At 41.7% G+C, this 27530-nt stretch overlaps 2 protein-coding genes across 2 annotated transcripts in view; one reads left to right on the plus strand and one right to left on the minus strand.

Moving 5' to 3' along the window:
* FAM196A (family with sequence similarity 196 member A) overlaps nt 1–14288 on the minus strand; it is a 29143-nt gene extending 14855 nt beyond the window's left edge. Inside the window, exon 1 of the mRNA XM_014945312.1 lies at nt 13104–14288. Within this exon, the coding sequence (XP_014800798.1) occupies nt 13104–14287 (1184 nt within the window). The 5' untranslated portion in view covers nt 14288. The remainder of the gene's footprint in view (nt 1–13103) is intronic.
* The window catches only part of DOCK1 (dedicator of cytokinesis 1), a 294524-nt gene that overhangs the window by 117975 nt on the left and 149019 nt on the right, over nt 1–27530 (plus strand). The window lies entirely within an intron of this gene.

The raw sequence follows: 27530 nt of genomic DNA on the forward strand, positions 1-27530 counted from the left end.
GATGCAGTATTTTGGATAAGCTACCTTTTTCCTTAAAAAAAATAATTTTAAGGGTATTCCAGTGTAGAAGAGCTCAGGTTAGAGACCAGTAACTTTTTTCTTCATGGGTAAACTAGTCAGTGTTCTAAGAGTAAATCCTGTAAAATGTGAAGTTTTACGCAAAACAAAGATTCCTACAGGAAAATTGTTTTCTTTTGAGGGAAATGAAAGTTGGTTTTGGTCTGTTTTAGATCCAAAGCAGAGTATTTCACTTTGGACCGAGGGAGATGCCTGGGAGCCAGGAGTTCCCACAGGCTACGACTCCCATCGGCAACGTACTTCATGGAAGAACAGTCTCAGCACGAAGCCTTGCAGCTCCTTTTACCAATCTTAACATCTTGATTTGGGGAATCAGTTTAAGTATAAAAAGTGTCACATCTTATGACTTGTTTCAGTTTCTCTTTTTTTTTTTTTCATCCATTCTTGGATTGAAGGAGGTCTTGGGTTGGCCAAGAAGGTCAATCTCAATCACCTGGAGGTTGTGCAGACCCATCTGGTGGGAAAATTGGGGCACCTCAGCTCTACTGCTTTGGGGTGTGGATGTGCCCGTGATGTCTAATCGCTCACGGGAAGAAGAAAATCCATCAGCCTTAAAGTGAAATTGAGATTGAGATCTAGTTACGTTTTTTTGTACTGAGGTGTGACTGAAAATTGTGACTGTTGAAGGAGAAGTGGTTGATTTTGCCCTGCTGGTTGTCCTCCCCGTCTCCTGGTCTCATCCTGGCTCTCCTCATGTGGTGTGGTCCCTCGGGTGCTCCTCTGGGTGAGGTTAAGATGCAAGGTGCAGTCAGAGGGCAGCAGTTGGTATCTTCTTCTAACACAAGTTCAGTCTTGACACCTACTTCTGCCTGCCATAAATGCGACAATACCAAACCTGCCCCCTTCCCCTACCCATCGGCAGCTCCTCTGTTTTTTTGCAGGGAACATAGTAAGAAAGATCTTCTAGTTTATATTTGGAAAAATATTTATCTTGTGGATGCTGAAGGAAATCTTTGGGTTTCATTAGAGTGCTTTCTGACTGATTGGCTAGAACCTATACTACTTTGGTTTTTTTTGTTTCTCCCAAAAATGTTCTTCAGAATTAAGTGTGATTTTTTTTTTTTTAATTATTATTATTTTCTTTAAATCCCGTCACGATGGCCAAGTAAACATGGCCCTGTTCATTCCTGGTTTGATAGGGTGGATGCTGATCTGTAGGAAGGGAACTGAATGCATATACTGAGACATTTGATCAGTATCCCTGATATTCATATTATTGCTGGGTTTCATACTACTTTAGCATCTAACGGGTTTTGATACACTCTAAGGAGAACTCATTCCTCCAATAGCTTCTCTCTTTGCTACCTTGAATTTTCTCTTTTCGTATGGGTAGGATTAGTCTCAGGTATTGTGGAGTGCTGTATGGTCCTGAAGAAAGGATGGCTGTAGGTGAGTGTGTTGTGTCCAACCAGCAGGGTCACCTTGGGAAGGGTATCTCACCTCCACACTCGGTTTTGCACGTATGCTCACTGTCCACATTCCATATTTTTTCAGCAGGCTTTCATTTCATTGCATTTCTTTCAGCATTCTTGGCACAACCTGAGTGTAACCTCAATTAACACTTCCAAGTATTAAAATATTATAATGAAGAGCAACCGTTTTGCTGACATGGACTGGCAGTAACTAATAATAGGCTGCAATTTTCAGAGCAGCCGAAGGGAATTACACCCTCTAAATCCCTGTGAAATGCAGAATTTTTGCACCTGCTTGAGGCTTTTATTTTTTTTGAAAATACCAACTGTAACATCAAAATCTTCTTTGCATCTGAGTAGGTTTTTTTTTTTTCCCTCGTATGAATTAGAGACCCCATTGAGCTTAGTGAGGGAAGCTTACATCGGTAGATGCTGATTTTTTTCCGATTGTTCAGTAGGTGACTAGTGAAGGGGCACTAATTCAAGTGTCCTGGACATCTATTAAAAACAAACAAAGGAAAAAAAAAAAATCTTCCGAAGCGATTTGGAAGGATGGCTCTGTTACATCTGGATGTCTTCCCTTATCTGCTGGGACGGAGGGAATACTTCATATTAATTGAGTTACTTAATGGCATGATTTTCCAGTAGTGGCTGTGCTTCAGAGTGTGTTTATGCTCAGATGGGTACGCTCTTTAGATATATTGCTGTTCATCACACTTCTGATGTATTGCCACCAACAAGGAGGATAAACAGACTTCAGGAAATTTTTTTCGTTGGTGTTTTTATTAAAATATAGTGAAACAAATTATCTTAAGAAGGCAGTGGGCCTTTGAAGTGGTTTTGAAGTGACAGTTCTGGCCTTGCTGAATAGCTGAGGAAGCGTAGGCCATGGTTCTCCTTCAGTCTTTGTATAAATGAGTATTATATTGCAATGCATGGCCTCATCCTGCTGGGAGTGTTGATAGCACAGCTAGTTAAACGTGCTAATATTATCTGTCTTTATAGAATAATGGTTTAAAATAAATAGTCTGGTGGAGAACTTCCTAAAACCTTTGTTTCCTGCTGTAAAGTATTACAGAGCTAATATTGCTAATAACTGTGCTTCAAGAGACAATTATCCATACTTACTATTAACATAATTTGCCTTTTGGCAGAATGAGACGACTTCCTTATGTCATGTGTGTTTTAGTTGTCCTTATGACTTAAGTAAGTCAAGTTTGAGCTACGTGAATGGCAGGGAAATCACTTGTATAGGTTTTGCAGGTTAAAATAAATCCTGCTTAGCCAAATTGGTTTAGTCTAACCTCGGAAAGATTTGTCGTTCAATCTCGATGGAAAGTCTCATAGAAACAGATTTCTATCAGCAAAATCATGTTTCAGGTTAATATCTGCCTCCGTTTCCCTTAAGAACTTATATTTTGCTGTCAAACCAGCAGGTATGTACAGGTGTAAAACACCTCGGGTCATCCTTCAGCTCAGATGAAGGTGTTGAGAAAAATCACTTGCCCAGTAGAAAAATTGTTCACTGCTGCTGTGTTCCCACTACATTCATAACTACCCAATTAGCAATTTTCATTTATAGATGCTAGTGGTACAGCCCAATAAAAATCAAGAACAGCGTTTGCTTTGAGCAATTGTCTTGAGGCTTTTTTGTTTGATGTCTGCAGCTGGATGCAAACACTGAATTGTTTCATGCTTTTCAGAGGTATGTTGGGGTTTGGGGTTTGTTTTTTTCCCCCCCTTTTTTAACCTCCTTGGCTTTCATCTGAAGAATTTTTCTTCCCTCCCTACCCCAGTGCTTGTGGCCTTTGCCGGGCTGGTTCCCCAGCACCAGTCCTGGGAGCATCCGTGGTGTGTCCCCAGTAACCACGGGCCCCTTTCTTGTGTTTGAGGGGATCTGTCCACCTTTATGTGACAAGGTAGGGCTATTTCTACCAGCAGAAGTCCTTGGTCTACTCAGAGCACCTAGAGAAAGAGGTGCTTCCCTGTGTCCTAGGTTTTCTTGCGCTGTGTTTAATTATGTTTGCAGTAGATTAGGTTGGATGTGTTACAAGTAGAAGCCAATGCTGTAGCTATTTGCAGAAACCCAAGAAGGGCTGTGGAGCTGTCTCCTACCTCTAACAGATCCACCTGCCTGGAAGCTGCTTAGAAAAGTCACATGGACCTTGTAGTCATGATGTGCCTTCATGGCAGTTCCTTCCCATGCTGGTCTGAAGTTATCAGCACAGCTTTTCTGGGAACCGTCAACATACTCAGCAGCTGCAGAAAAGCTCAGTTTGCTTCTGAGGTGTGTTTGGAGCTGGGGAGTACTCACTGAGAGCCACACAGGTCTGAGCAATACCAGCCATGTGCCCTGGATCTGAATATCACTGTGCCAGAGGCATTGGGTACTTGGACACAACATTATCCTTCCCTTCCCCACACACCTGATTAGATGAGAGCCTGACCTGCTGGAAACCAGATCTGTAGAGAGAGACCTGGGAGTCCTGGTGGACAATAAGGTGCCCCTGAGGCAGCAATGTGCCCTTGTGGCCAAGAAGGCCAATAGTCTCCTGGGGAGCATCAGGAATAGTGTGGCCAGCAGGTCCAGGGAGGTCATCCTCCCCCTCTGCTCTGCCCTGATGAGACCCCATCTGGAGCACTGGGACCAGTTCTGGGCTCCCCAGTTCCAGAAGGACAGGGAACTGCTGGAAAGATTCCAGTGGAGGCTATGGGGGTGATCAAGAGACTGGAGCATCTCTCTGATGAGGAAAGGCTGAGAGCCCTGGGGCTGTTCAGCTGGAGAAGAGAAGGCTGAGAGGGGACCTTATCAATGCTGAGCAATATCCACTGATCAGTGGGAATGGCTGGGCAGCCCCTGACTGTCATCAGAACAGTTTTTTTTAACTGAGGATGAAAGCAGAGCATCCTCTGATGCTCTAAAACAATATCAGAATCTTTTTTCCACTTCCCCCCCATCCGTTATTGGTATTACAGGGCTGATATTATTCATTTGGTTTCTGAGATTCTTTGAAATGTACGGAAGCTCAATGGTGAACTTTTTCAGACTGTTTACAAGACAGTAGTTTGTCTTTTACCGAATCCTGACAGTTGGACGCAGATGACTATGGACTGTCATCAGAACAGCAGGGGAGATCCTGGTTGTCATGCTGGGTACAAGTGTGTGTTAATACACACACAACAAAAGCAAAAGAAACACTGCACAAATTCACTTAACTCATTTTTGAAAGTTTTTTTAACTGAGGATGAAAGCAGAGCATCCTCTGATGCTCTAAAACAATATCAGAATCTTTTTTCCACTTCCCCCCCATCCGTTATTGGTATTACAGGGCTGATATTATTCATTTGGTTTCTGAGATTCTTTGAAATGTACGGAAGCTCAATGGTGAACTTTTTCAGACTGTTTACAAGACAGTAGTTTGTCTTTTACCGAATCCTGACAGTTGGACGCAGATGACTAATTTTCTTTTTGAGGTATTAGCACTGTGGGCATATGGCATGACTCCCAAGACAGCAATTCTAGTGCTTTTGCCCCGTAAATACATTTTATGTTATACTCAGGTTAGTTGGGGAGTGAAGGGTTTTTTAAAAAAATACATATTTTAATAGGTCTGTCTAGTGATTTAAAAAAGAACCCCTGAGAATGGAGAGGATTAAAATGTATTCCGAGTGAAAACAGAGAATCTTACAGGAATTAGGTATGTACAAGGTCTACCATCTCTCTTGGATATCTGCGCCTCTGTTGTCTCATCAGGAAAATCAGAAGGATAATTAAAACGTCAACTCTTTGTATTAATAATAATTCAGGGAATTTGTTTGCTCTGGCTGAGTAGCAACTGCATCGCTGATGTATAATTCTTCGGCCAAGTGCTTCCAGCAGGCTATGGGGGACCACATTCCGTGGTCACTCTAAGATGAGGTCTTTTTACCCCCTGCACTTGGAATCTCCTGCTGTGATTTATTCCTGACCCCTGGGCGTCATGACTCGGGTGCCCTGGGACCTCTGAACTCATCATCAGGTCTGCTGCACCCATCCTTCTACTGCAGCTTCACAGCCTGACACGTGTCTCTTCCACCTTCCCATCTCTCCACCCTCAAATCCACCTAATTTTAAAATTAATTAGTTCTGTGGGTGATTTTTTGGGGACTAGCTGGGGCCGTGTGTTCGGTGGTGTAGTCACCAGGCAAAACTCCCTGCCTGCAGCTCGTGCCCTGGGACCTTCCTCTTGCTCCCACCTGGAGCAGAATTGTTTCTGGGCTACAGAGGGGTTATTGGACTCGTAGCCCTTCATCAGCCACGGCCCGTAGATTTATAACTGCATGGTTTTAATGCAAATGAAATCCTCTCAAGCGAGCAGACCGAAGGGTATTTCATAACTATGAACTAATAGTGCATTTACAGGTGGATAACTGTATTAAAACACACCACCTTGGGTTTTGCTTGACTCAGACTTTTAAATTAAGAGGACCAACAGGCATTGTTTCTATAAAAGAGGGAAAACAGGAGAAATAAGTCGTCTCTGGTATTTTTTTCGTAATTTCAAAGTGGTTGAGATTCCAGTGCAAGCCCAAGTACTGTGTGTATTACATATATAAGCCAACACCAGCTTACAATAATAACTACATCAGCCATACTTTACACAAACCAAAGAGCTTGTTTAAAATTCCAAATATTATGCAGTAGCATGAAATTGAGAACATAAAGTACGATTGCTGGCCACTGAGCTTCCTTATTGTGTGGTGCTTGCAAGAAGGATGGGGAATTGCATGGAGAAAAAAGCCAGCAGGAAGGACCCTGAGAGTGCCAAACTGTTTTTCTGTTGCAGTTTGAATAACTCTTTGCAGGTCTCAGTACTTTCTACTTTCTGATTTCCTTAAATAGTTGTACTTTGAGATGTCACTGCAGTACGGGGGACTCTAGAGCAGCAGTTTGACATTCTCTTGAGCTTTGCCCACAGATGCTCAGCAAGTCTGATCCCTGGGATTGTTTTCTGAGCTTGTATGGGTGACAGTGAAGTAAACAAATCTCTTCACATTTACCAAAGAAATAACCTAAATCATGCCAAGTTGAACTATTCCGGAGTATAAATTGCCTTGTTAATGTCACAAACTCCTCTGCTCATCTCTACGCCCCAGTCTCTCGTGTGATGAATTGTTAGGCCACACTCAGCTTCTATCGCGTCTCCTCAGGATATTGGAACCAAGAGAAAGAAAATTGTACTATCCCTGGTACAGCACTGTCTGTCCTCGTCTGGTTTGTTCATGCAGCAAGTGGTGTGGTGAAAAACGTCCTCCGTCATCATCTTATTAACAAAAGAAGGCTAAATACATCTGGCATGTTTGAAGAGGTGTCCAACCTCCCCTTGAATGGTGGTTTCCATCTCTCTTGCCCTATGACACAGCTGATCCTGATCTGCTGCTCCTGCATTGGGACTGTTCTGCATGTTTTAACTTGGCTATCTCTTTACTCATCTATCTTCAGACTTGCTCTGTATTTGCAAAGCTCAAAATGAAGCCATTAAAAGCTACAAAACAGTGTAGACCACCTTAATTTTTTCAAGATCTGAGCTGAGAACGGTTCCTGGATCTGTAATTAAACCACAAAGCCCACGGTGACAGAGGGAGGATGGACAGACACCTGCCCAGGAACATTTTGCTTAAAAGATGCTTTCCTCCAGTTTCTGAAATGGTCCACAGATATTTGAATCCAGCTCAGCCTCTTAATTGTTCAACCTCAACCTCAGTTCCCTGAACGTGTTGCACAGGAGCTTTCTCAAGACTGCATTGCATTATTTATGGCATAATTCTGGGAGTGGGGCAGCAGGGATCCTCAACAGTTTAAAAGCAAAACGACCCTCTTCAGACAAGTCTTTTTACTAAACTTGCCCACAGTCAAAATCCATTTTTCCCAAGTTGGGATAAGAGATAAGTATATCTTTGTGTAAGCACAAGTGCTCCCAAGTAGGTGTCAATTAGAAATCTGGGGATTAATCTCTTGGTGAAGGAACAGCAGTGAGAAATTTGACGTTATAAAGCTCATTTTTGTCTCATTTTTACATGACTGGATGGTACCTGATCATTGCTCTGTCTCTTCAGATTCTAATACGACCGACAGTCAAAATGCAGTTATTAAAGGATTACTCTAATTGTGTAAAGTGAAAACTGGTAATTCAGTACCTAAATAACATCCTCTTTAAAAGACTGATTTAGCAGAAAACCTCTCCTTGCAGGTATGTAATTTGGACAGCTCGGTGACAGTTGGAAACGCTTCCCTTATGATCTGCAGTAATTCATATGGATATATTTAGCAAGAACATAGTCTGCTTACACTTTTAAAATAAGTCACTCATTATAAGGCTTCTCCGGTGTTTCCAGATTTGAATTGTGAAAGTTTGCTTTTTTTTTTAACTTTGTGTCACTGCAGCCCATTTGATGGAAAAGTCTTGAACCTTAATTTCACTTTGAAGCCCAAAGTGCTGCTGAACCCCGCTGAAATGGGGAGGTGGTGGGGAATGATATTTCCTCTTGTTTTTAAAGTCCACCTTTGTGGCGCAGCTCCCTTCTGCTATTAAGCTTATCTATCTATTGCTTCCCTCCATTTCCCAGTTTTCTCTTAGAAATGATTTTCTTTAACTTTTCCCGTGCCAGGTCTGTAATTGAAAAAGCAAAACAAAACCGAAGGGGTGTGTGGGGGAAATCCCAAATGAAACCACGTCGTGTCATTCCTGCAGCAAGACCCTTGCTTCTAAAGGCTCTGCTTTCAGGGGCTGTGTTCTTCTAAGCTCTTTAAGCTTTCTTTTCTCCTCACGTGAAATAAGGAACTCCCCAGTTTTTAGGAGTATTGGCTGGTGTGTGTTGATGGATTGAGTTAGACGGCAGATGTTGTTACTGCCTTTATTTGCTCTGTCTCCTTCGCCTGAGCTGGACTGGGCTTGAAGTAGCTTCTGAAAAGGGAGAAAAGCAAACAATCTGGGCAATAATTGCTTTGGCTCTGTGACTCTGATTTGCCATCACTCCTGAGTCAGGAGGATAAGTTTATGCTCAGCTCGTGTGACCTTGAGGATGATGGCTCTCGTTTTTGAGACAGAAGTGTTTGGGTGAGTATCCTCTCTCGGCACTGGGCAAAGCTCCCCTCTCCTCTTTGGTGCAAACATCCATCCAGACACACGCAGTGGAGGTTTATTTGCTGCTTAGAAATGATAATGCGTGACACAAATATCCCTTGTTCATTGGAAAATGTGAAATGACATTTAAATTCCCTCCATGGGAACATGTTCTTTCAAAGCCTCTTGGAAGGACCCTGGGACTGTTTGGTTCCTGAATGTGTGTGGAGAGCTCTTTAAAGTCCGGAACCACTGTCGACTAATAAATGAATATAAATTATCTCTGAAATAGGTTCATTTAACTCATGTCTAATGTGTAGCATTTGGCCTGTCAGAGTCAAAATACTGTGACTTATTTTTTGTATGGCAAATTGAGTACTTTGTTTACTAAAATTGCTGATTTGTTGTATAATGAGAAGGGCCTAGATTACTGTTCCTTTTCACGGGAAGGATTTAAAGGGCAGGTCATTAGTGTTCTCCAGCTGCAAAATGTTTTTGATTATCTGTTCATCTTCTGCTACATATTTCATAGGTGGTAGTTAGCCAGGTTTTAGAATTAGTGACTTGCATTTTGCTTTCAGTCCTGCTGTCCTTAGTGATGCTTCATAGAGGGAAACGGAGCAGAATTTAGCCTGTTTAATTAAATGCACTATATCTAGAGACAGACAAATATCTCTATCGTTTATATAGTTTGCTAAGAAGATAAAGCAAACATCATTCGGAGCATAAAACCTGTTCTGGTTTGTAAAGCTGCACCTTGCATCATGTAACATTCAACATTTTCCCAACTTTGAGCTGGAAGTCTGAACTGAAACTGCAGCTCCGTTACTTTTATTCATGCCTGACAACACAAACGTTGAATGCCTTTTGCTGTGAGGTTGGGTTTTTGTGTAGAAGCTTCCACACAGTAAGACAGAATTACCATTTTGCCAAATATTTAGTAAATAATGATAGATGTATGAAATACTCAGTTTCAGTAGTTTCTTTTGATCTTGGTGGGGGGGTCACTGGCAAGCGATAGTGACTCCTACCCCTGATGGTAAGAGCTGTGTTTCCCAATGGCCTGAATTTTGTGTTCTGTGCCTGATAAATGTGGCCTGAGCCCAGCCCAGAGGAAGAGAGAGGTCACTTTGCACCTCGACTGGTGGGCTGTTGGAGCTGCCCTGGGCTTCTCTTCCTCCTCCCCTGGCTTTTCCCATCCCTTCCAGCAGAGCCGAGCGCTGCACGATGCTGCTAATTGCAGATAATGTACTACTGACATTTTGAAAAGTATACATGGATGATATTCACCCAAAGGATGATACCACGATCTTCAGAGATGCTGATACAATTTCGCTGGCATAGACTCATTTAGTGATGAATTGCAGTAATAGCAGTTCAAGACCTACAGCATATTAGTGAAAATGAATCCACTGAGCACTGGTCCCATGGCACTAACACGGCACTTAAAGAACACATTCTCTTGAAGGGAGAAAAATCTGGTTAAGAGATTTAGCTGTGGGTTTGGTGTTTTGTTTTGTTTTATTTTTTTTTAACCAGCAGCGTGTTATTTATATTTGTTTCTTGATGCATGTTATTGTAAAGAATTTAATATACATAAGAAAGCCAGGAGAGTGCTATAAACACAGAGCACTGTTCTGTGTTTCAGCAGATGTAAGACTCTTATGTGTTACAGTAAGCAGAGACAGAGCAGTAAAACTACTTTCAATTTCTTGTTATCAACTGACCTAACGCTGGTTATAAATGGTAAAAAGATCAACATGCTAAAATTGAGATGTAATAGTGTACACACTGCTGGCTCTCTGGCAAAAATGTTGTAGAAATGGAATGCAATAATAGGAAAGAATTATTCTAATAAAAGGATGGGGCAACCTATTATTGAAATAGTTGTCTAATTTGAGGAAAATAGGGATAAAGACAGGCTTTGCGTTAATAATGGCTGGTGCTTTGCACAAGAACAGGGTGTTCTTTCAGCTCTGGAGTGTGATCAGTGGAGAACAGAAACGTCCCAGGCATAATGCTGGGCTCCCTTGTGCCATCTCCTTTAAAATCAGCCAGGAGCTAGAAAATTAGAGGGCTCCGCAGTACCAGATCTCCTAAAACAGGAGAAAATATGCAAGTATGCATCTGCCTTCCTCCTTCCCCAGCTCTACGTCTGTCATGTTTGGGACATGCCTGGAGCATGGGGAAGAGTAGCTGAAAGCAGCTCCACGTAGAAACCCTTGGTTAAGTTTTAAGGCATACATCATGTTTGAAACAACCCCCCCTCTCTGAAATCTCACTTTGATTCGTAGATACTTTACTTCCAATTTTTATAATTAACCTCGAATTAGCACTGGTGTGACTGCCACTGGTTACACTTAATGCCAAAGAATCATTAAAACATTTCAATTGTCCCTTCGATGTACCAAAACATGTTTGAAAAGATTTAAAAATGTGTGATGTATCTTTAGGGGGTGATTTCACTGTTGCTGGGGAACCTATTGGGGGGAAATAAAGGAGTGCTAATAAATAGGCTCTTTTTGGTCAATGTAGTTTTGCAGACTCTAATACACAAGTCTGTGTTTATATGAGGCAGGAGAGATATTGTGAAAAACTGGGATTTATGGATAGTTCCACTATTCTAGGCCTAATGGAGGCTACAGCTTTGTCAGGTTGACAACTTCAGAAAGATTATCTGAAGATCTGAGCAATCATCGATAGTTTGGGCAAGAGCTCTTCTGTGCTGAGGGCAGGGATACACTTCTAAGGTTGGCTACATTAAATGGGTCTGCTTACGTGAGAGCAATAAAAAATATAAGTATTTGCTGCACCTGTTGCTCTATTATCTTTAGGAAAAGATAAAAATTTGCTATAGAAGTGGATTGAGTATGCTGGTATTTATAGCAGATGACTATGGGTAGATGTGTGTGTTCATATGCAGGGTTCTCCATGATCAGATGATGAGTTATGATGAAGAAATATTTTTCTATGTTTTGTGATTTGACAAGCAGCATACCACTTTCTTTCCAGTTTCTTTAAGTTAAAAAAGTCAGAGGAATACTTTTCTGAATAATAATTAAAATAAATATATAAATCAGTAAGCCTGTATTGCTTTCAGCTAGATCAAGAAGCTTCTCAGTCTGAAGATCCAGGATTTGACAAGGTATTCTAAAAATACTGTACCAGCTGTAAAATAAACTAACAATGCTAAGGCTGTGTTGACAGCATTGTCCAACAGCTAAGATGATTTTTTAATGAGAAGCATTTTGATTTTTTAGGATTAACAAGATGCTTCCTGCATTCCTAGAGAAAGAGTTGAATTACGAATCTTAAGACATACCTTTGACTCAAATCAAAACAAGTGCTGCTTCAGGTAGTAAGAGCTGCTGGCTGATAATTTGAAAATCCAGATTTCTTCTGACAAATTATGATTTAATTGCAGACTTATTTAAAAACACAAACAGTGCACAGACATTTTGAGGTGCATTCATTGAATAAAGATTAGCAAACTAAGGCAACTAAGTGTGATAAATGCTTGTCAATGTAACGTAAGAGAGGGTGTAGGTAAAGACCAAAGGTTGTACTGTGTTACACTAACTAGTATTTGTAATGCCTTGTAGGTTGATTAAAGTAACATACGTTAAGGATAAACAAAATTTTGTTTCCTTATGCTCGAGTTTGCCGTCTGCAGAGTAGTGTGAATGCTGTAAAGAAGACTTTGATATTCAGAGTTTTCCTTTAATTTCCTTCTGAAAGAAATATCATTAAAAATTCAGAAGGTGAAAGTAAACCAGACAAGATTCATATGCTATTAATGGAATTATATTAAGAGTTGTAATAATATCCCTTAATCTTAAAAAGGTAAGTCTCTTACAGAATTAAGTTTTTTCTGCTGCTTTTCATGCCGTGTGAGGTATTATGGTTAATACAAGCTGCTGATGTGAAAGCGTCCTCACTAATCCTGTTTGGAAAGCGGCTCGTTCTGTGCTCGTTAGAAAAGGTACAAGAAAAGATATTATAGGTCCTTCATTAAATAACTTCTTAATTGCATCCTAGGGACTTTTTACAAGGGCATGTAGTGATAAGATGAGAGGTGATGGCTTCAAACTGGAAGAGGGGAGATTGAGATGAGATCTGGGGAAGAACTTCTTTGCTGTGAGGGTGGTGAGAGCCTGGCCCAGGTTGCCCAGAGAAGCCGTGGCTGCCCCATCCCTGGAGGGGTTCAAGGCCAGGTTGGAGGGGGCTTGGAGCAACTTGGTGTGGTGGGAGGTGTCCCTGCCCAGGACAGGGCAGGGTGGTGGAACGAGATGGTCTTTAATGTCCCTTCCAACCTAAGCCATTCTATGATAAGCAGATCCCAAATCTGTGAATATTGCTGGCCCTGGGGCTCGTGTCTAAAGCAGCAACACTGAGTCTGTGTGAGCAAGGTCAGATGGAACATCTCGGCGTGCTGTGGTGGAACAGGGGCAAGACTTATTAGAACAGGCATGTAAAACAGCTTATATCCATTTAAAAGGCTTCTACTCACCCTTCTCTGTGAGCTTCTCCTTTCTCTAGCTCCTGTATAACACCCAACAAGACCTTTATGGTTTCCTGACTGGAGCTGATCAAACTTTCCATCATCTGAAGCTGCGCTTTCAAGTCCACAACTTCCGTGTGAGGCACGATTTGTTGGCATTCCCCGCTCACCGCCACGGCCGTCTGGCACGGCGGGTTCTCCTCCATGGGCGAGACCTTGATCTGAAGGGCCTGCTCGTTACATTCGGTGGCCCGGCACTGCGCCCGCGACAGGCAGGCCCGAGCATCTCCCGCCGGGGGCTGCACGCCGTTCAGGTGCACCGTCCTCTTTCTCTCCTCCTCCCCTGTCGGGCAGGGCGACCAGTCGGCCTCGGCCGCGAGGTTGGACAGGTCGGACTGCGAGGTGGTTGAGCTGGCCCCCGGTAAATAAACGGTGGCCACTTCAGTCTTGAAGACCCTCCCGTGGAGGGGCTGGGTGACCTCCTCGCTCCCCGGCCGTCCCGAGGCTTGTCTCCCTCGGCTGGGTGGCCGGCCGGTGGTAGGCTCCTCCGAAGCCGACTCGGCCGAGTTTGGGAGAGGAGGAGGTTCTTGGGGAGAACTGTGCAAATCGCCGCTCGTCCAGGCCCCGTCGTCCCCGGACCCCACGTTGCCGCGCTCGTGGATGTGGGAGATGAACTCCGCCGTCTGCAGGCTGCCCGCCTTCCTGCTCCACTGAACGGCCTCCCCTGAGCCCCTGCCCTCTTTGTCCTTCACCTCGATCAGAAACCCGTTGTTTTCACCCTTGAAGGTGTCGACAGTCGAGGCGCTTTTAAGTATATTCCCTTTTTTCCGGTCCAGAGGAAAAGTCTGGTAACACTTTTTCAGGTCGGGCGAAGTCTGGACTCCTGTGCTCTTGGTGACGTTGGGTATGGACCTCCGGGCGGGCACGGTCATGTACTTGCGATACGCTGTCTTGTAGGAGATGGCCTTGGTGTCCTTCTTGTCGGGGTCCTGCGTGGTGGAGAGCTGCTTGTCCCTCTGCTCGTTCTGGGCCTCGCAGATATCTTTAAATCTCACCTGGAGGGCTTTGTTGCGTTTCTTGATCTGCCGGTTGGGATCCAGGGCGTATTTCATCTCCAGAGCGAGCGAAGCCGCTGGCTCAACTTCGCTTTCCGAGGCGGTGAGTAAGCATTTGCTGGGCTCCTTACTCACCATGATGCCTGCGTACAAAATGAAAACAGTGCAAAAAGCCTCATGTTACAACAGAAATGCTACTTTCCGCCCCCAATTTTTCAATAATTGAGTTAACTTTCTCTGCTTTGAGCGAAACGGCTGCCCCTTGCCAACTTTTTGCTCAATTCTCTTAATTAAGTCATAGTCCTTCACGTTAGACTTTGGTGTTTGGTTAGAAAATCCTGCCTCTTCTCTCGACTTTGTTGACACCCACTCCCCAGAGAGGAACGGGGCTCAACCTGGGTCTTGTAGCACCCAGAGTTCTTTCTAACCCCTCTTGGAGACCAGGGGCCAAGACAGGCAACACAGGCACTCGGGGCACAGCATCTGAATTTTCTTTATAGTTAATAAAAAGTACAGGGAAAATGAAAAAACAAAGCATTTTTTTTACAAATAAAGGTAAGTCTTTAGCACGGGACAACCACTTAATGCTCCTTTAATGCCGCTGTTTAGTAGCAAGAAGTGTCAAACTCACATTATTTTTTAATACGCTTGCTCACGAAACACGTGTAATGTACTCTGCATCTTTGCAAGAAATTAATTGGTCATTAGAGGTGTCGTTGTTTGGATTTTTTAGAAAAAACGTACCTCATAGCTCAATCTATATAGATTTATAGATGGATTTCTATAGATGGATACAGACTAATGCATGAAATTTATGAACTATTGAAGTTCCCTGAAGAAGTCAGCAGTGCGTCAATTAAGGTTTTGCTTCAAATGCAAACCAACCCATCCTTTACTAGAAGCAGTAATATGCCTTTATAATGGAGCCTCTTATCCCAAAGGATCCTAAAGCACTGAAAAAACCCCCACAAAAACCTGTGATGATTCACAGAACTGACTTAATCTGCTATTGAAATACACGCACCTCCTCAAGGATGAAAAGATGCCAAGTGCTTACGGCAAAAAACCCCAACAGCTCTGTCTCCGTACGGATCATACGGGATCGGTCGTAACTGGATAGTTAAGACCTCATTTTTACACCTCATTTGAAGTTGTCGGTTTTATTCTCCTATTGCACAAATTTCTCCCTAATGCTGAGATTTACTGAATTACCAAATTCCCACTTAATCCAAGTATTCTGTGTGTACCTCCTATTTAAACACCGATGTACCCTCAGAGGCACTCAGAGCGCAATGTAAAATGAGTAAAGGGACTTTCAGGTGTGGTATTTGAAATACATTTTTAATTAAAACCCTTTTGTCTATTAAATAAAAAATGTGAAACTCTTGAAGAGCTTAGTGCCGCATTAGGGTATGTTTTATAAAGTCAGCTCACTGGCACGAGTGAGTGAATCCTTATGACTAGTCTATATTTAGTTTTAATTTAAGAAAACATAATGGAGAAATTATTTTCAATGGAAATCTGAATGTTTATGGGTTTTTAAAAGTAATAATAACATTTCCCCAAAGTTATTAAGACACACAAATGTGCATGGCAGCCAGTCTGTATGCTGCAGGGTTGGACTCCTGGGTTATCAAACTGCTTTCAAGAAATCTCATGCAAAAGTATCATTAGTTAATTTTTTTTTTTTTTTTTTTTTTTTGGTCCCAGTAAGTTGCAAACAAGTATTCTGGGGTCTGTCTCATTTGCCTTTTTCTATCCAAGTTGTTGGGTCCAGGTACCGACGAGTGAGCAGCAGTGATTTTAGAAGGGGAAGTTTCTAGCTGAATCTGTGTGATGTCTGCAGAAGAAAGCAAAAAGGGGAAAACCGAAGTGGAGTAGAGTGATAAAGTCATCTTTTGTAATTTGTAAGGATAAGATCCGTTATCCCTGTGCCTTTAATGCATCATCTACAAATTTTTTTTTGGGGGAAGAAAGAAATTAACTGCATATGAATGTCAGGAATTTTGTGTTCCAGTTGAAACCCTAAACAAGGAGTCAGTCGTGCTTTGTGGGGAATATGAGTATCCTGTGCTGGCTGGTTTGGGCTGTCTTTTAATTCTAGTAATGTTTACCCAGTGAAGTTTTGCCTCTATTTGAGAGGAATTCTGCATACAGCTTCCAGAGGCGGCGGTGGTAGGAAATGCAGACATACATCCAGCTCTGTCTGTTTGTCTGTCTATCTAGGGGTGGAATTTTGGAATGCTTTAGTGAATAATGAAGTGTTCTATAAAATACAAATCTGATCCAATGTCTGCCTGCCATTGGACAGACATTAGCTTTAGACACAGCTAAAATACGTTGTAAAAACTCCTGTCAAAACCAAAACCTGCACTTTTGTTAATGTAGAAGCAAATCTTCTGTAAGGGTCTGGTAAATTAATGAGTTTGCCAAAAAACTAAACACAGTAACACAAGAGCCATTATATCCATTAGTTTTCAAATCTGCTAATGTGAGTTCATGCAGTACTAAGAAATTGTAGCAAATATGAAATGTTGCATTTACAAAGATGTGAAATATTCAATAATTATATCTGAGAAGAGGGCACACGTTTTTACCCATCAAAGAGGCCTTCAAAAATCAGTTGTTAAATCTGAAAGTCACTTATGACAAACATCTCTTCGGGTACCTCAGACTTGTCAGAGTGAGTTTTCTGGCACTGGGTTATTTGACAGTCGAATCCACTAACATACAATTTTTTCTAAAGTATTGGTTTGGTATTTTATTACTGTACCTCAGACCCGTCCCAATTTCCAGATTAGCTGAGATACCACTTTAATCCCATCATCTCTGGGGCTGCTGCATCGCTGGGGCTGTTTGGGATGATTTAACAGATGGAATTAACAGAGCCCATAACCCAGATGAAACCAGGAGTCGGGTGATATTCCACGGAATAGAGATGGATAAATGGGGTACTATATTCTCTGATGCAGTTAATTTTAAGCGTGTCTTTAATAGCCAATAAATTGATTCTTCAAAAATTGCTTGTCTGCCTTTCCCAATTGCCCAGGCCTGATTGATTTAGCTAATTTAGAGTTTTGTATTCCCACTAGTAGCTTGGACTAATAATTTTATAGGTATCTGTGATTAAGAATGACAACAACCAAAAGAACTAGATTTTTTTTTTTTTTTTTAAAGCCTTGCTCGGCGTCTCCAAGGAGAACTAGATGAGCACATTTGATAAAAGAACGGTTGAGCAAACAGTTGATTGCGAGTTAAATATTTAACGCGGAAGAGTTTATATAATACTTCCTTGTTTTGCTTCGTTTTTGTTTTGGACAAGGTGCTGACTCCAATTTTGCCTCACTTAGGCACTGGCAATTACAGCAGCATCTCCTGGGAGGTCTTTCTTAATGGGTCAACCTGCAACTTGCTGGTCCCAACATCCCTACTGGTTTCCTGGGGAATGGGCAGAGCCTGGATCCGCACTGGGAGACTGGAAAGGGAAATCTCATAATGTGTTTCCTTTCCTTTCTGGTGGTTTCTGGACCAGGAGGCAGGGCTGGCGCATGGAAAATGGGTGGCTGTGAAATGCCATAGAAGGTGCAGGATTTTGGGATAGTTCAGGAAACTACTGAGTCGGTAGAGTTTGCAGAGTTTATGGCTAACTCCATCAGGGGGCTCATAAAGGCTCCAAATTTGAATTTTAGTTGCCTATGCCAATGAAATGCAGACAGCAGATTTAAAGTTTTTGTCTGTAGTTATTCTAAACAAACCCTGATTGTGTGAGATGATTTGCTAAGCTAAATATTTAAGTAATCACAGAGCTTATTTTTCACTTTTTAGACTTGATTTGTGTATAAACTTCTGGCTGATTACCCTTAAGCAGTGTTCCCTTATATTTGAATATGGAAATAAGCTATTAAATAATAATAATAATAATAAAGTGATGCACAGAGAAGCTTTAAGTTCATATAAAATCTTCAGGATAAGTTATGGAAACCGCCTTATTTATTAGTTCATGTTCTCTTCCTTTTATGATACAGAAGTATACTCAGTCTAAACGTGTTAATAAGCAGAGAGGAGTTAAACTGTCCAAGTTCCAAATGCAGATGAAAAGCATAGATTTCAGTCACTGTATTTTCAGACCAAATGAAGGCATTAGAGACGCAGCTGCAAACTTCTGTGCACGTATTAAGAGCACACAGGTATTTTGTGCATGTATGGAATAGCTTAAAGGACAAATAATATAAGGGACTGCAAATAATTGGGCTTTCCCATGTAAAGGAAGGCTCATTAGTGATTTTGCAAAACCTTTAGGTTTCTGAAATATGGAGGCTATACCTTCTCACGTGAAATCCCTCTGCCTCCTATGCCATTTTTATATGTCCATATATTATCATAAAATGTAATAATACTGTTTTTTCCAAAACTTTTCAATGTCTGTAAGTCATCTTGTAAGTGTATACATAGACTATAATATACTTTTAGCATTAAAAATAGACATTTGAAAGAAACTTGGATTTACTTCCCCCATACAAGATGGAAGCCTATTCCGTGCTAATTCCAGCCGTACCACCCTGTCAATCAGTGAGAGCAGCTGGAGGGTGTTTTACATGTAACCTGAATGGTTTTCTTAATTTTGAGTTAAACAGACTGCTTCTAATACAGTATTATTTCTTCAACTTTCAGACATTTTGACTTCTCTTTAAATTCATTTAGGACTATTTGCGGTCTATTAAAGGGAATCCAATTGTTAGATTAACTGACCGTGTTGTTATGATACAACCTTAAAAATCATATAGTAGTATCCTAAATATGAGTAAGCAATGTCCATTAAACAAAACTGTACTGATAAAAATGCTGGAAAATATGAATTAACTTAGCTAGTTATTAATTATTAGTTGTCTGCAGAAACTTTTCCTATGTTAGAAATGTTTCACAGAGTTTTAATACACAGGTCTGAGGATAAACTATGACTTCTGGATAAATGCAAGGGTGCAGGTGTGCTCAGTTTTTGTGGTGTAAAAAGTATTGATGACAACTATTAGGAACCACCCCCAATAGATCTATTGAGAAACAAAACTGATGTGGTGGCCCAGTCTGTCTTCCTCTTATCAGAATTGTTCATGTAGAATAATAGAGTTAGCAGTGCTGGTAAATGTCAAACTAGTACTTATTTTTATTTTTAAATCTCTTGTGAAACCCTTAGGCTCTGAACTTGAATTTTCTCTCTTGAAAATTCCTCTCTCTCCCTTATTTATTGCTCAACGCTGAATTTCATTCTTTTTGCTGCATTTATGTATTCTGTATTTTAGCAAGCAGAGGGTGACTTGCCCTAGCTTTATAATCTCCCTGTTTTGAGAAGTTTGTGCCACTTGAGTGAGTTACAGAGCATTACTACCTTTGCCAAAATCACTGCTTTTTCAGCCCATGGTCTGGAGGCACTTGGAGGTCTCTCACCTCCGTTACTGCTGTGTGTGCCAGCCAGGCAAAGCTCCTGTGTGTCCCGTGTGCTCCCTGCAGGATCACAGCTGCTGAAGGGGGGTTATATTTTCACTGACAAAAATTAAGAGGTCCCATAGACTGAAACAAAGTTCCTATCCAGCCTGATCCTTCCTTTTTTTTAGTTACATTCTCCTGAAAAAAATCAGCTTTGGGATGCGTTATTTAGAAATAATGCACCACACTGTAAACTATAGTCTTTTGATATAGTTGTGATAGTTATTAGTACAATCTCAAAAAAAGGCTCTATCCGTCATTTAGTTTCAGTGATGACATGTGATAGATTCGTAATTGCCTTGAAAGTCTTCCTTTGGTATAAACATGATCATATGGCATTTGATTTGCCCTTTTTTTTTTTTTTTCCCTCTGCCATCCATTGGTAGGCTCTGTGGGAATGATGTATAAAACCCATATCCTAGCTAATGGCTGAGATAAACAATAAATGCATTTAAATGCTTTTGTGAGCTTCAGCTTTGGAACTAAGTGGCAACAAATAAAATGTATGATTTAATAAGCCTGTAGAATTTCAGATAAAACAGTAATCTATTGTAGGATAAAATACTTCATTTTAAAATTTTCCTTGCAAAACAAAACAATTTCCCTGAATGCACAGCTGGTATATGCTATCTTCTGTAATTTTAGCATATCTACTATGTGTTCTGAACACATTTTAATAATACTTAGCTTTTGTTGCTTCCTATATTGTTGCATGCGTGAAATTAAAAGGAATCCATTCAATGCAATAAAATTCTCTACAATAAGGGTTGCTTTTCCCATAATATGTTTTGCAACTAACAGTAACACTAACAGATTTACATTTGCATTAAAAACAATATAGACCCTTGTGGTCTGAGTTAATAACTCTGAAATTCATATTGGAACAAATGCAATGTCAGAAGACATTCCCTGTCAATTCACAGTGTTGTTAGAAGCTCAAACATTTGCTAGGATTTAGTGTACTGGAAAAAATAACATTACTATTAAAAGAATGATGTTTATTTTTCTCATTGTGCTCTGCAGCTACTGTCACTATGAAAATCTGAGGAAAGGTTTATGAGGGTTATTTTTGCTGTATAAATCTGTGCAAGTCTGTCAGTGTCAGGGCTGGTACCGCGCTATAAGGCTGCTGCTGAGGGTGTTGCTAGGAGAATCACAAACAGTTTTGCTCATACTCTACTGTCTTCCAGGACTCCAAAAGCCAGCGTAGGTTCACTGCAAGGCTTTTTCATTTTTATGGGACTTCCTCTTAAATAATTTAAATAGCAAGCTGTTAAGAACAAGAGCTTAAAGACAGTTCCTTATCTGCGTTCTTGTGGAATACTAACTTTTAATTATTCTTGCTAAACATCAATGGTTCTTGTGGGTGTTCAGGAAAAAAAAAACAGCAACAAACCCTTGAATGACAGGGAAAAAAAAAAAAAAAATAATAATCAGTTCTGTTCTTTAGCTTTGGCCAAGGGGTTTGTGAAACTGTCAGACCTCTTGAGAGAGAGAGCAGTGCTGGGCATGGAGGCCTGGCCAGACTGCCAGGATCTCCAGCACCTGCAGCTTCTTCACTTTGTCATCCTCAATTTTTCAAGTGTTGGGGAGGTTGAAGAGGAAAAATGTGGTGAGTGGGTCCCACCTCTGTGCCTTGGTCTTGCACCTTCAGTTTTGGGGTGCGGGTGAGGGAAAAGCACCCCAGTACTGGGACTGGGAGCAGTGGAAGGTGTGTGGATCCTTCCCACACCCACCTGGGGAGGGTGTGAAGTGGTGCTGAACAACAGACTAATTTAGGTCTAAAACCTGACATCATTAGCAGGATATTAATTGGTGAACACTATCAGTCTAGGAGATGGGTATTTGTGCTCCGGAGCTGTCAGCTGTCACCAAGAAATAAAGGCTGTTTCATTTTCCCCTCCTTGAGGAGCACCTTTGTGAACAGTTTCTGGTTTTGAGCAGGTCCTGGCCCTGCTCTAATTGTAAATTATCGATGTGCAGATGGACCTCAGCCTGCTGATGTTGGTGAGAACACAGAAGTGCACAAACCAGTTTGACTTCTGCAAGAGCTACAGCTCGTACAAAAAATGAGCATTAGTTACCCCAAAAAAGTGACATTAGTAGAGCAAAATGCTGTGATTTACTCACTGCAGGTGAATAACAGTCCCTCACGTGGTAGAACTTCTTTCACCAAAGCTGGTTCTAAAATGTTTTTGAAATAAGTAACGTGAAGGAAGAGCCAAACTTTTGATGGGAGGGGAAGTTGCCTTAAGTTTGAACCTGGGTGCGAATGCCCCAAATCTCAGCTCCCAGAGTCTCCTGCTCATCAGATGTTCCAGGAGAAGGGTGGGAGCTGATGGGTAGCACTGGTACAAATGGCTCCTTCCAGGTCACCAGGGAGAATGGTTTGAGTTTGATGTGTGTGTGGAGATGAAGAGGGAAACAATAAGAGTGCACAAAGGTGATGTGGAGATGAGATACAAACTGCTTCCAGGGTTTGTGGAGCTGGGAGACAATGTGGAATAAGATCTTGAACATTCTGGTGATGGTCTTTGTCCTGGTTTGATTCTTAAAAGTCACTTAACGGCACTTCAAATGTTGGGGGTTTGCGTGGGCTTTGACCCCACCAACTTGGTCCAAGCAACAGCATCACAGCTCTGGCCGCTGTGACTTCCAGGGAAGCACAAACCAGGACAGTGTTTTAGGATGGGTTGTTTGGGATATGGATGATAGGAAATGTATTAAAGTAACAATTAGAGATCCTCTTAGGAATATTCATAGCCCCCTTCAATTGTCCATTGGAGTTACATACTTTGCTTGGGTGAGAACTCCCCCGTTATTAATGGGAATTGCCTGATGATGCTGCAGGCACCAGAACTGTCCACAAGGCAGAAAATTTGCTTCATGTTTATTGTGGCTTTGTGTGTTTTTCTACTTTCACAAAGCGTGAATGCAAGAATCTAACGCATTATTCTCACCAACTAGCTCAGCTAGGACTACCTAAAATACAAAATTCATCCTGAATTCAGCAACTTGGGCTCAGGCAACAGAAATGATCTGTGTTATCGGTGTTTCCAGGCAGTTCAAGCATAATTTCTGCTGAATTACTCTCTTCAGTGTTGGGATGTTTTATCTGTCTCTTTGTCAGCTCCTTAGAGTTATCCCTGTATTTTATTTGCTGATGGCCTTGATACACAAAAATGTATTAAACTGATCCACAAGTTAAATTTCTTTACTTGTTGGATATCTCCTCATTCGTTTCTGATTGTATTAGCAGAAGATAATAATGAATATAATAACAAAATGGGCATGAACAACCAATTACTAACAATTTGAAGGAGAGATTAGGCTTGCTATATTATTTTTATTTATATATAAATACCCAAACTTTGCTGATTTCACTGAATTGTCTCTTTTCTCCCAAGGAGAGCCAACCAGACCCAAACTGCTTTTCTTGCTGATAACTTTAAGATACAGTCCTGAATTTACACACCTGCTTTAAATGGTTTTGGACTGAGCATGGTGCTATTTCAATTCTTAAAAGTCACTTAATGTTTGGGGTTTGCCTGGGCTTTGACCTCACTGATTTGGTCCAAGCAACATCATCGCGGCTCTGGCCGCTGTGACCTCCTGGGGAGCACAGAGCAGGCTGTGGAAGTGGGAGGGAAGGATTTCAGTTCTCTGTCTTGTAATTCTGGTCAAAGCTGGCTCTAAGTACAAAATGATAATTTTTTAACTAATTGGAAATTGTGCTGGAGGTTTTTGGCAGTACAGCAGAGGTTTTACAGCTTTAAGTGCTGTGGCTGTGATTTGTTTCAGAGGACTGGCTCTTGTACGGCTGAATTACTGACTTGGTGTCTGTCTTTTTCCTGGAGGGTAAAGGAAAATGAAGAGGTGAGGAAGGGCAGGTATAAAACAAGCAGGGAAGGGAGGAAACAAGAGCACAAAACAAGTAAATCCTCCTTCTTAAGCTTTTGACACTTCCTCCTCACTTAGACCATATGGAACCATCCTCCTTTGCTTTTGTTTTTAAGACGGTTTAATTTTGTAACTATGTGGGCTTTATTTACAAGCGTGCTGTAGCAATCGTGGCCAGGCAGAAATAACACCAACCACTTGCTTCTCTTCCCTGTGGATGTCATAAACACGAGTTAAGGTTGGGATTTTGCCAGTATTATTTCAGCAGAAATAATACGGAATTTCTGTACCAGGCAAAGTGTCCGTAGAAGTAAATATAGATGGGGGGGAAAAGTCTTTGAATGGGGTAGACTGCTAAAAAAAAAAAGAAGTTATAATCTCTCTGGAGATGGGCACAAGACTTCAGCTTTGCATCCGAAGGAGCAGGATGTCCAAGTAGAAATCAATAAGGCAGGAAAGGGATGCTGAGAAAGGGCCGTGCAGCAGCGGCACCAGCACCTACACAAAAACCAGTTTGCAGAGGGTTTCCTCGCTGCTCGGTGGCCGTGACGGAGTCAGTGCCCCTGGCCCTGCCCTGGTTCTTAAATCATCTTCTTCAAGCAGCTGCAAAAGCCACGTGTGTTCTTTGCTCCACTGCATTTTTCCCCTGTTTAATGAAACTCTGGTGTTAGATGAGGATTTTAGGAACCCAAGGGGTGGCGTTCCTGCGGGAAAAGCCAATGCAGTGGGTGGTTTATCTCAAGACTGTCCGAGTCCTCTAGTGGGCTGGGTCTGTGTGTTTCTGCTTCATCATCCATTCTGCTCTCCTGAGCGTTCAGTACAGGACTGTGGTGAATTCTTTGCCTTGGTTTGTTTCTTGGTATTCAAATACTATTTTACCAGTTGTAGTTTCTCGCCTTGAAAATGAATCCTTAAGTCTCATTTCAAATACCAGAACTAATTGGGCTGGGCTTAGCCATACAGTTGAATGTGTCACGTGTAGGTGAGCACACTGTGGGCAAGGATATTACTGGGTACAAGTGTCTACTCCAGGCTGTCTTTTCAGGTTGCTGCAGCCTCAGGTATGTTTGGCCATAACTACGTAGCTGTTTGTGAGATGTTTTAACACCCATTTTTGATACAGGCTGAGTCTGAGGTGGTCAGATGATGCCTGATGCACATGGAACGGGGAATGGGATGTGGTAGAGCTCCAGCACTTCCCCACAAGGACAAAAACTTCCTGGATGATAGATTAAAACGTTCAGATCTGCACCCAAATATCGTAGGACTTGGAGGTCTTTGGTCCCAGGGCTTTTAAATTCATCTCTGTTTAATTCAGGCTGGGAAAACAGTCCTTATTCTTCTACTGTTGAAACAGTCCTACTTCTTCTGCTACTCCTCTCTATTGAAATCAGTGGATTTGGCTGGAAAAACTATTAGTGGAGTAAAATCAGGCCTGGTGTCTTTCTGCCACTGAAGGGAAAAAACCAGGTGAGGAGGAGGATGCCAATAATTGCAGTTTGATAATGAAATTGTTATTTTTAAAACCAATTATCTTGGCCTGTGAGACTTGTGCCTCTGTGTAGAACCAGAAGGCAGGTGAGTTTTAAGGCACTGGTGACCATGACACGGTGCTGTGCAAAAGTACAAACAAGTTGAACTATTTTGCAGAGTGTTAAGGGATTAGCAGAGAGGCTCCTTTCTGCCTGAATGTAGTAAAATTGTAGTAAATTGACTCCAAAGTGGGGACTTGCCAACTAAAATCAGAATGCTCTGATCGCGTTCTGTGTGTCCAGTAATAATTTCAAATTGAATATCAATATCTCCTGAGTGCACCTGTGTCTGTTCTGGGTTATATGGTATTTTCTAAGCAGAAGAAAAGCAAGCAGTGATTTCCAGAAGGCTAAATGTGGAACTCCCACTGAATTTACCACTCTCAGATACATATTTTTTGCCTTAAAAATCTGCTCGTGATCTCATTTCCTTAAGGCCTATTCAATTTGCAAGCTGATTAGTCAAAATATAAGGGAATGTTGGGCTATAAAGTAGATTTGTTGCTTGCATGTTTTTTAATATCTCGCACAAATTTCCAGCAGTTCTTTAAATCGTGGCTGTCATCAAGCAGAAGAAGAAGACCTTTTTACTAGCTGCTTTAAACAATCCTGTGAATTTTTAATGTTCTCAAATATTCTAGATTTACTGTAATTCCCTGAAGTGTGCATGACTTAGGTGACTCCTCAGCCTCAGTTCTCCCTCTCTGCGACGACTACGCTTGGAGGAGGAACTGCCTTGAGCTCTCACAGCCCCAGACCTTTGTGGAGGTATCTTACATTTTAGCACAGATTTTTGGCAAACTGAGAGGTTTCCTTTACTTTTCCCCACCCCATCGCTCACTGCAAAGGGCTGCTATTGCTGGGTTTGCTTTTAAATGCACTGGAATGGGATAACGTGGATATTATTGTTAATATCTCACTGTGTTGAGGTGACCAATGGTGTTTGGTCCCCAGAAGTGCATGTCAGGAGATGACATGGACTCGGTGGTTCTGCACGGGGCTGCTGAGCCATATTCTCCCTCTATATGTTCATCTCCATTGAACTTAGCTACTCGCTTTATTTTACCTCCAAATTAATGATATATGCCGTGCATCTCTCATGCAAAAATGCCTCTGTCAGTGAAATAGTTAAGTGGGGGAGAAAACAAATGCAGCGATGATCTTGTGAGCTACTTGTTTCTGAGCCTTATTAGCAGAAGGGTGCATTGAATGTTAAGTGCTGTCCCTCTCCATGAGGAACTAACACTTTCTGTTGTGGTGCTGCTGCCCAGCTGGGTTTTGATGTGTCAATCGAAGGGACAGGCGCTGATTTCATTCCAGATTAGAAGCATTTTGAGCCATCTTGTTAAAAATATACATCGTTAATAACTACGGAGCCCTAAAGAACACGTATTTTTCATCAAGGGCATCATGACGTCCTTACCAAAAAAAAAAAAAAGAGAAGCTTCTATAGTATCAGCCTTCCCCAGTGAGCTCATTCTCTGAAGGCAGGAAGCTTTAAATGCAACAGCACCTTAAACTCTGGGGCAGTAATTTTATTTTACAACTGTTCAGGCTGAGCATTTGGATTAGCAATATATATTATGTATTTCTATTGAGCTCGATGACTCTATGCCATGGCTGTACAGGAGGATAGAAACCTCCGGATGATAAATTAGTAATATCTGAGCACTGAGACATTTTCATCCGAGCTGCTCGTATGCATTTATAATGCTAGGGAAAAAAAAAAAAAAAAAAAAAAAAAACACCAGCTTTCCAGCTTTTAACTTAGAAGTGTTATTTGGACTGGAAGAGAGCAGTATTGCTGTAGTGAGGGCAGGAGCAGGCTGGTGGAACACCAATAGGCGTCACACCAAAAGTAAGGAATATCTTACTCTCCACGCTTGGCATATTTTTACTACAGATATGTTTGCTTGAAATTTTACATGAAATTATCCAGCACAGATGCCATGTGATTATTTTTTTAATATTTTTTTTTTCCCCTAGCTAGTAGTTTTGCCATCCAGCAGCTAGATTTTAACCTTGCTACATGCAGCATTCCTGACAGCGCTGTGCGTACGAAGGGTAATCGCCACCCGACGCTTAAGCGGAGGGAATAAATTCACAGTTTATATTAGACATGACCTGTTACTGGTTTGTCTTTGGGTACCGCTCTCCAACATTCAGCAAGGGGGGAAAAAAAACACCCCTACGATTCTCAGAGGTTGGGAAAACAGGTCTTCCCAAAGTTCCTGGCCGTAGAGCCTAATGAGTTAAATTTTCCTCCGTGGTGTCTGTGCGGGGTTTCAGCTGCTCAGACAGGCAAGGTCAAAGGAAACTGCTCCATTCCCTATTCCCACTCCTGGCAGGGGGGGGGGGGACAGCCTTTGGGACAGACCCCTCGGGAGAGGGTGACATAACCAGGGGACGTATTCCCTCCTTCCGACACGGGAAGATGTCCCTGTTTTGCTTGGACTTGCCCCCCCCCC

This window comes from Calidris pugnax, unplaced genomic scaffold (genome assembly GCF_001431845.1).
Source record: "Calidris pugnax isolate Ruff unplaced genomic scaffold, ASM143184v1 scaffold89, whole genome shotgun sequence".
Taxonomy (NCBI): Eukaryota; Metazoa; Chordata; class Aves; order Charadriiformes; family Scolopacidae; genus Calidris; species Calidris pugnax.